The sequence below is a fragment of the Scyliorhinus torazame genome, chromosome 9, assembly GCF_047496885.1.
Source record: "Scyliorhinus torazame isolate Kashiwa2021f chromosome 9, sScyTor2.1, whole genome shotgun sequence".
Lineage (NCBI taxonomy): Eukaryota > Metazoa > Chordata > Chondrichthyes > Carcharhiniformes > Scyliorhinidae > Scyliorhinus > Scyliorhinus torazame.
In genome coordinates, this window is record NC_092715.1 from 118,465,046 (window position 1) to 118,475,019 (window position 9,974).

Consider the following 9,974-nt stretch of genomic DNA (forward strand, 5'->3'; position numbering starts at 1 on the left):
AGGTGGTTCCCTGACCCTCCCCTGGAATGCAGGCACCTTGCCATTGCCCAGCTGGTTCCTTGGCACTGCCACCCTGACCATGGTGGCAGGGCAAGGGTGCCTATGTGCCAAGGTGACACTGCTAAGGGCCAGGGAGTGAGGTGGGCCATGCCCATGAGAGGACGGTGGAGGGATATTTAAAGCGCGGGGGTGTGCAGGAGAGCTGGTAAGTAGGGGCCTCTGGGAGGTTGAAAGGGTGATGCGTGGGGGTCCTGGAAGGGATGGAGTGCTGTAAAGGGGCTTGGGAAGGTCTGAAGAGGGCGCCCCAAGGGACCACATAGTGGGGTGTCCTCGCTTGGGGGGTTTGGGGCAGTGCGCATATATGTGGAGGGTGACATTGTCCAAGGGTGGGAGTGACCCACAGGCTCACTTAGATCGGGGCTCCCTTTCAAAATGGCGGACCGATCTCTTGGTTCAGCTCCCCAGTGCTAAAAGATATTCTAAGGGAGCAATCCTCTGGATACGCTGCACGAGAAAAGCAGTTTGCCGCGGCGAAGCGTGGCCAGTGTAAGTCGGGAGACACCGCTCCCAGGATCTACCTGACTCACAAAGCCTCGCGAGAATCAACGCAGTCTCGCGAGACGTTGCAAGGGCAATCCCACCCACAATGGGCGGGATCAGTGATGCACTATCAATTACAACGAGACGAGAGTAGAGTGTAATCGAGGCTTTATTACGCAGAGATGTGTAGCCTCCCGCAGCTGCTGCCGAAATGGCTGCAGTTCAGAGAGCCCACACATTTATACTCCGCCTACTGGGCGGAGCCAGCCGGCAGGGATCTACCCCCGTACCTGTAGTACAGGGGCCTTACCGTAATACCCCTCGTATGCGGTATATACAATACAACAATGGTGACTACCACAATCAGTTTTTAGCAAATCTGCATATTAGAGCGAGGCAGTAAGCCTTACTCTACTGTACAGATTACCAAGAACCTGAGGCTTTGCGATTCAATCCTTTCGCCTAAGAGATCTTGGGTGAGCGTGTTTGGTACTGGCCCCCACAAACGGGGACCAGACAGAACGTCACTCGTGGGGGTCTCCAAGGGGATCAGAGGCCCCCAGCTGCATGTTCTTTGGGCAGTGTAGTGTAAAAAACAGGGCTATGTGTTCTAAACATATCTAAAATCTGTGTGCAGTTTAGGGCTTCTCATTATAAGATGCCAATAACACGTTTGGGCAAGTGTAACTCAGAGCCATGAGATCCGATCAAATCAATTATTTCCCATGGTAAGACAGTGCCAGTAGCAAGGATGACTGGAAAGGGAATGGGTAATGGTCCAGTGTCTCGGGATGTTGTCATCCAGTCCCTCTTATGGAAAACAAATTAAAATTGCACCATACAATTTCTCCCTTCATCCACACACAGACATATACAAATCACATCCTTGTAAAAGAAACAAGAAACATATGGTTAGAGTTCGCATCAGTAAGGACCTCAAAAGTGAGAAAACAATGAAATATTTGGAACATTGTGTCTACTATAAAAGATGTATGAGATACCTACTGTTTTCTTTCCAACTCTCCACTCATCCTCTCCACTGCAGTAGTATTTAATCAGAGTGCTTTCGACTTCTGCGGCCAGTCTTTGTGCATCAGGTAAAGTCTCCATGCCTTCTAAACTGCAACGTTAAAAGAGGGGGAAAAATAATCAGGCAACTTCCCCTGAAAAGTTAAACTGTTGTAGTTAAATTTTTTAGATTACATTTGTAAGCTGTGTTTCTTATCCAAGTATTAATGCACAGTGCAGAATTCTACAGACAGGCGAAGTACAGATTTAAAGCATACCCCAAATGATTTTTACGATAATTCAAAACCCATTCTCAATTCACCTCTAATGCTATATATATCAACCTTTGGCATTGATTACAAGGTTGTAACTGAGAACAATCTTGTTGTAATAAGAGGGAATATTTCTAAACCAAGACTCTTTGGACAATGACAGTAAATTGAGAAATGACAGTAAATTAGGGAAAATTTGGGCATTGGAGACTACTGCTGCCTCGTTGTTGTGACAAGGAATTACCTTTCCGCACTGCCATGAGGCCCATCGATTGTCTGCTCCTCCCATCTGAAAACCACAATGAACATAGGCCATGAGACCTCAGAAGAATCCCCATCCACCCATCCTACAGCTACACTTCCCAAGGTTGCTCTGTAGAAAGAGGTGTTGGGCTCCAGAAAGCAGCAGTAAAAATCTTTACGTGCCCAATGAGACATGAATTTGTAGCTAATGGCCGCGATTCTCCAGAAACATTTCCAAGTGCTGTAGCGAGCGGGAATTACCGCAGATTTCCCACGCTCGGCCTGGTGAGGCTGGCATCGCAATTCAACGTTAATTAGTCCGCTTAACAAGGCCTCACGGGCTTCTCGCCCCGAATGCCAGCTAGCCAGTCGATTCGCCAGGGCTGTGCGCATCAGCCCCCGCTAACAACGTTGAGCAGCACTTGGCTCACAACAATATCGCCGAGGAGACCGGCCCCAAGATTCGGGGATGCTGACCTGAGGAGGCTCCTGGACAAGGTGGAGGCCAGGATGGATTTCCTGTTCCCCGAGGGTCCTGGAGGGTGAGCCACAAGGCAGCCAGTGCTGCCTGGGATGAGGTGGCGGCAGCAGTGGAGAGCCTAGTGCACCATGAGTGAAGGTATCCAAGGCTTCGCGCAGTCGTTGAAAGCCATGGATTGGATTGGATTTGTTTATTGTCACGTGTACCGAAGAACAGTGAAAAGTATTTTTCTGCATGCAGCTCGAACAGGTAATTTAGTACATGAAACGAAAAGAAAATACATAATAGGGCAACACAAGGTACACAATGTAAGTACCTAGACACCGATATCGGGTGAAGCATACAGGAGTGTAGTATTAATCAGGTCAGTCCATAAGAGTTTTGCTTAGGAGTCTGGTAACAGCAGGGAAGAAGCTGTTTTTGAATCTGTTCGTGGGTGTTTTCAGACTTTTGTATCTCCTGTCTGATGGTGGAAGTTGGATGGCTGAGGGTCTTGGCAGTATGTCTGCCTCACTGGGGATGTCACCCAGTACCAGAACCTTGATAAGGTTCTGCGGGACATGTCCCGCTCTCAGATGGGAATGGCCGAGGCGCTGTGGAGCTTGTCCCAGTCGCAGATGGGCATGGCTGAGGCACTGCAGAGCATGGCCTAGTCACTGGGGGATGTGCCTCAGTCACTGAGGAGCATCGCCAAGAGCGTCGACATGATGGTGTGGATTATGGGGAACCACCAGGGCCGGTAAAGCCATGTGAAGCAGGGTCAGCCGGGGCTCGAACCAGCTGTCGCTATGTCCCAAGGTGAACCCCAGGGCCCTATGGGCATCAATCGGGAGGAGGGGGCACTGAGTGCCAACCCGGGCCCGTCCCATGGGCGGCGATGGTGGCCACCAGCCCTCCCAAGTTCCACCCAGGTTCAGCACACAGGACAGGGTGGCACAGCTGTGCATGTGCCGTCAGAAAGTGAGCTGGGGCCCTCCGGCCTCAGAGGACACTCGCCAGGGGCATCGAAGGTCATGGGATGAGGTAAGCAGCTAGCTGCCTCCAAGTCAGATGTGCATCCTGGGGAAACACCGAGACGTAGTGGTAGAGTAAGGAGGACCTGGCACGTTGGTCATCACTGAGGGCACCGGGTTGGGGGGAGGGGTTTGGTTGGGGGTGGGGTTGGGGACGGCACTATCAGGAATGGGGTATTGTACAGCACATTAAACAACTCTTTGCGCAAACATTAAGATGCCTCTGTCACTTTCTTCCGCAATGCGGGCTGACCCCCGGACCTTTTGCCTGTGTCTCCAGGCAACCCCCCCTCCCAGTGGCACCCACCCACCCTCTGGCAGTGGTCATGTCCCGGGAGCTGTGTCCCATCCCCTGGGTGTTCGGATGTTGGCTGCTGCGTGTGTGGTGTTGACTCCCACAGTGTCCAGGCATCAAGGTGCAATCGGAATGCGAGGCAATGACTCCCACATGCTACATGGTCCGCCAACTCACGGGAACCTACTTGGCATGTGTAAAGTGCTCACTTCACCACGATTGCCAATTCCTTATTCGCGATTGCCTTCAACTACGGAGACCTCAGCAGTCGGTGGGGTAATGGGTGATCAGTGGGGCAGGCGGGCAGGGACAGGGGTTGCTCCGGAATGTGGTTGGTATCTAAGGGTTGGCATAGTGTTGACGCTAGCGATTCACCCCCCAGTTCCCCCCCCCAAGCACCTAGCCCCCCCAGCCTCCCATGGCAGCCCACCCCTGCGGAGGGTCCCCCCCCCAACCTGCCGAGCACTAGGATGGCAAGCCCAGCGCCCCACTCTCTTTGACAGTGAGCAAAGAAGGCTATTCACCTCTTCAGCTCTCCACAGAAGCCCTTCCATCAGGTTCACGTTTTTAAAAGGGTGTACTAATCGGCGCCGGCATGAGTACTTGGTGGGGAGGCCGGTGAATGACCATTGGATGATGGGTGGCTCTCATTAATTGTATAGAAATGAGGCTTCAGTGGTGATAATTGGTTTCTCACCATGCTACATTGAGGTTCCAAATTCGCCTACTCGAGCAGACCGGATGCATCGCAAACTGTTTGGCGCCTGGTGCGTTTCCCGTTTTTGGCCTCTCCCATTATTCACTGGCCTCCTTAGGCTTGAGCGCGAGTGTAACAAGGCCAGAAGATCGCGCTCAATGAGCTTGCTCACCGTCAAGGTCCTCAGTGGAAATCTTGGACAAAATTTACAGGACACTGGTGCGCTTTTAAAAGATCAGTTGCAGCAACGACGGGATTTTCTCCTCTCATACCAACAAAACTCACCAGCAGTGCTCTGCTGAAATGTGCCATGAACACCGATTAAAGAAATTGGTGGTCTGGAGAGACAGGGAGAAGTCAGACCCCAAAGAGGGCAATCCGTTTGGTTACACACCTTTTGGGCGTGCTTCAGATTCCAATGCCTCCTGGGACTTGAGTAGATTCCACTAATTGTGAAGGTTGCCGGGAAGCCCGCAAGAGGCCTCGCCTGGGATCTACTGGCCACATAGTGCTCTCGTTCGAGCGCAACGCAGTCACAATATTTACTCGACATAATTCAAGTTAATGTGTTCATATTTTGGACTTCCTACGCTACTTACCAGCACAAAACAATTGCTTGAAATGCTATTTTCCAATTGAAATTAAACAGGATCACCCAAATTCCAGAATTCGTACATCATATTGGTATTATTTAAGGAAAGAAATGATCACTTATTTACTTATCCTAGATGGGTAAAATATACAAGTAAAAGTTTTTCAAGTTAATAATAAACTTTGTTCACAAGCGGCTGAGCATAACACAGACATGAATGTACTGTGCTCGAGTAATGAGTTTGTTATTAAACCAATCATTTCAGTATCCAGGAAAGCTCCTAATGTTTCTCTCAGACGTATCTGTGATTTTCCAAAATAAAGTAGGTTTACCATGAGTACAAAGGAAAACATACCATAAACAACAACCCAAGCTTTCTTTTGGAAGGTTATCATGGTTATAAAAATGCTTCAGATAATTTTGAGCAAAGTCAGCTACCTTGAGCCGATGAAAGTAATTTTCAGGGCAATTTTATCCCTCCCAGGATCAGAGTGGGAAAGCAGTTAGAATTAAATTGGAGAAGAAATTCCAAACGAAATAATGGTGCCAATTTGAGTTAACCTCTGGGGAAATGTAAAGATACTTAATTAATGAACACAGAAAGGATTTATTAATAAGAATTGTTCAGCAGCCATATGGCTGCAGCTATCTCCCTACATATTTCCCATCACCGGGGCCCTACCCCCTGGGGATGATTACCCACTGCAGTCCCAATTGGTCACCCAGTGATCCTTTTTTGCTGTGTTGACTATTGCCATAAGAGCCAAACTGAGGAATCATGGGTGGGATTCTCCGGTTACCATGCCAAAATCACGTTCATCGATCGGTCGGAGAATACCCGTTTCCGATGAAATCGGGGGCAGCGCTGCTTTCGCGATGCTCCGCCCCCTCCAAAGGGGCATACTCAGAGAGTACGCCGTGCGTCGTATCCACGGCCTCAGGATATTGCCTGAGGCCCACCCCCCGATGCTCAGTCCCCCACCGGCCGACTTCCCGACGGCGTGGGTCTCTCATGGTCTTACCTGTCGGGAAATCATGGCGGCTGCGGACTCAAAGTCAGGGGAGGCCCGATCCGCGGGCAGGGAATATGTTGTCGGGGGTTGAAAGAACTGTTGTGGGGTGGTCCAGGGCTCGCGTGGCGGCCAAAGGGCCATGCTTCATGGTAGGCCGGGTCTGCACACAGCCAGCGCCATGCTGCATGGCAGGCCGCCATTGTGCGCATGCACGGCCACGGACCCGGCTATGCTCTGGGCCGTATCAGCAGCTAAAGCCGGGTGCTCTACCCTGCTCGGCTGCTAGCCCCCAGCCAAACGGAGGATTGGTGGCCGTTATACGACAAATTTTCAGTCTTAAAACGCCACTGTTCCCATGCCCGCGTCTGGACATAGCCAAAAATCAGGGAGTCCAGCTCCATATTTTTGTAGCACCCTGCCTTTCCACCCGATTCACAATAATTGAGTTACGAGGATAGGTTCACCCAAGTACTGTTTAACCCAAGTACTGTTTAACTATTAATCATAAAATATACCCATAAACTCGCTGTGAATGGGGCAAAGGTGTTGTTGGTGCATATGAGATTTCAAATGCACCAACAACACCTTTGCCCTATTCACAGCGTGTTTATTGCAGATTAGTAACTAGCTACAAATGACATCCAAAGAGCAACAGTGACTGGCTGATGGTGAAACTCACCAGAAATGTAGTAAATGTGATTTTCAGAATTGACTAACCGCAAAAGAACACCAGCTATCAATGTTTGCCAATAATTCAAGATAACAGTGATGATTTTGAATTGGAAGAGCATTGAAGTTCCAGTATTAAAATTTACAGAGCAGTTGCTTCCCTCCATTTGCAATCTTTAGCTCATCCAAAAACACACTTCACAAAATGGAGGCAAGTTTAGAAACATACACTGCTTCTGGTCTTTGGAAAATTGATGTTAAATCCTCACTTTTTCCCATTAGCTTCTCAGTCATCATGATGGTGTGTGTCAAGGATTCAGCAAGAATGTCAACATTACTGATACCTCCTCCAAATATTTACTACTTCTTGGCCTCCCTTTACCCTTATCTTTGATGTTTCTGTTTCCTATCATCTCATTCATGTTATGGATGATATCAAAATTGAACAAGGTTTATGGAAGATACAGCTCTGGCAAATTCTTGTACTCAGTTTGACTAATGCCACTTATGACACTACTTTTGTTTCTTTACTTATTACTTAATCCACTTTCCTTTTGCACCATCACCCCTTTAATCACTTAGTATCTCCTGCACACAAACCTACCCAGTCCATCCCCTTTGTTCCTTCTTATCCCCCTTTCTTTCCCTTCTGAACTTGTTCATAAAGGTCATTAACATGAACTCTAACTGTTTTGCTTTCCACAGATGCTGACTGACCTGTTGAATATTTCCAACATTTTTTACTTTACTTTTGAATTATTCTGATATCCTTTTTTGATCTAAAGTTCTTTCTATAAAAAACACGCAAGAATAAAAGTAGCCCGTAGAAACAGACATGGAATATGAAAGGATGGGATTGGTTGATAACTTTACACAGCTCAAAAGTAAAATGTCCTTCAAAGAAAAAGGTTAGCAAGAAGTGTTGTATTGGTATAATTATAAATATTCTAAGAGTAATAGAACTTCACTGAAAGAGTATCATGGTATATGAAGTAGAATGGACAAAGTGAACGTACAATAAATCTTTCTACATCATCGGGTGATTTAAGATAGTTTCAGGCATTTTGTGAATGTAATGAGGATTATTAGTTTTTACGTAGTAACAATGACTTGTATTTCATAGAATCTCTACAGTGCAGAAGGTCTGCACTGACCCCACAAAAGAGCACCTCACCTAGGCCCATGCCCCCACCCGATCCCTGCAACCCAGTAACCCCACAGAAACATTTGGGAACAGAGTGGCAATTTACCATGGCCAATCCACCTACCTTGCACATCTTTGGACTGTGGGAGGAAACCGGAGCACCCAGAGGAAACCCACAGACAGATGACAGGGGAAAATATACAAATTCCACACAGTCACCCAAGGCTGGAATTGAACCAGGGTCCCTGGCGCTCTGAGGCAGCCGTGCTAACAACTGTGCCATGCACTGTACAATATTTATATTGTGCTTTTATTGTTCTACTTTGTGGATAGGCAGACAAGAAAAAAGAAGAGAACCAGAAGAGTGACCAAAAGTTTGTTTCAAAATAGAAAACGCTAGAAAATACTCAGGTCAGGCAACACCTCTGGAGAGAGAAACAGAATTATTGTTTCAAGTCAATGATCTTTCATCAAAACTGAGGAAAGTTAGAGAGGTAATAGGTTTTGAGCAAGGGATGGGTGAGACAAGGACAAAAAGATGGTCTGTGATAGGGTAAAATACAGGCGGCATTGAATTAAAGAAGAGTCTTACAGGACCAAAGGGAATGATAATGGAACTAGAAAAGTAACAAAGAAACAAAAGATGTGCTTGCAATAGTTGTGCCACCGACTGAAAGCAAAAGAGAAAAACAGAATCCTTTCATCAGCCTGAAACAATAACTTTGTTCCTCCCTGAAGAGAGGTTGTCCGAACTGAGTATTTCCAGCATTTTCAGTTCTTATTTCAGACTTCCAGCATCTGCAGTACTCTTCCTTCCGCTAGCATCTAGTTCAAGATTTGTCATTGTGTACAACCACTTCCTCCAAAACGTCACTTTGATGCGGTAACAGCAGATGAGGAGCAGTCAAGACATTCAACAGTTGATTAGAGAATGGCACGATGTATTTACCCACAAAACAAGTCAACCTGATTGTCAGTCAGATCTGTTACTGTCCCCACTCAAGTTCACACCAATGACAAGAATCTGCTGGCACCATCACCCCTCACCATCACTCGACACAGGCACCATCACCTCTCACCATCATCACCACCGCTCACCTCACCCTCACCCGGCACCATCACCGTCACCTGGCACCATCATCCCTCACCATCACTCGACACAGGCACCACCACCTCTCACCATCATCACCACCGCTCACCTCACCCTCACCTCACCCTCACCCGGCACCATCACCCCTCACCATAACCCGTCACCATCACTCGGCACAGGCACCATCATCTCCATCACCTGGTATCTAGTTTCTTTGAACGCGGCACCTCGGCTTGTTTTTCAGAGCAGTATTATTTCTTCCTGCGGGTATTCACACTCCGCTGCCGATTAGCGGTCCAACTGACGCCCAGAGGCTCCCAATCACCGGTCACTGACTTCCCTCAATTTTCAGTTGCGTTGTGATTCGGCAGCGCTCTGATTGACGGTTCGCCTATTCAATCAGAAGCCACCATTCCCGCCTCGGCGCCGACAGCTGACATCATCCGAGACCAGCACCAGTGAGCGTCAGGTGGAGGCGGGCATCTGACTGTCAGACCAGAGCTCGCGGGGCGGGGAGTGGGTCTGACTGTCAGACTGTGACCTGAGCTCGCGGGGCGGGGAGTGGGTCTGACTGTGACCTGAGCTGGCGGGGGGGGAGTGGGTCTGACTGTCAGACTGTGACCTGAGCTCGGGGGGGGGGGGGGGGAGTGGGTCTGACTGTCAGACTGTGACCTGAGCTCGCGGGGCGGGGAGTGGGTCTGACTGTCAGACTGTGACCTGAGCTCGGGGGGGGGGAGTGGGTCTGACTGTGACCTGAGCTGGCGGGGGGGAGTGGGTCTGACTGTCAGACTGTGACCTGAGCTCGCGGGGCGGGGAGTGGGTCTGACTGTCAGACTGTGACCTGAGCTGGCGGGGGGGGAGTGGGTCTGACTGTCAGACTGTGACCTGAGCTCGGGGGGGGGGGGGGAGTGGGTCTG

The 9,974-nt window shown here is 49.0% G+C and overlaps 1 protein-coding gene across 7 annotated transcripts in view; it reads right to left on the reverse strand.

Moving 5' to 3' along the window:
• stard4 (StAR related lipid transfer domain containing 4) overlaps positions 1-9,425 on the reverse strand; it is a 67,597-nt gene extending 58,172 nt beyond the window's left edge. For 2 of the 7 annotated variants that reach the window (XM_072516429.1, XM_072516426.1), the window contains exons 1-2: positions 9,285-9,425; positions 1,546-1,660 (exon numbers count right to left, since the gene is read on the reverse strand). In XM_072516429.1, coding sequence (XP_072372530.1) covers positions 1,546-1,571 — 26 coding nt within the window. In that variant the 5' untranslated portion in view covers positions 1,572-1,660; positions 9,285-9,425. Of the gene's footprint in view, positions 1-1,545; positions 1,661-2,064; positions 2,504-9,255 lie in introns of those variants that run through there. The other 5 variants (XM_072516428.1, XM_072516425.1, XM_072516422.1 and 2 more) reach the window with 4 other exon arrangements.
• Positions 9,426-9,974: the final 549 nt, after the last annotated feature.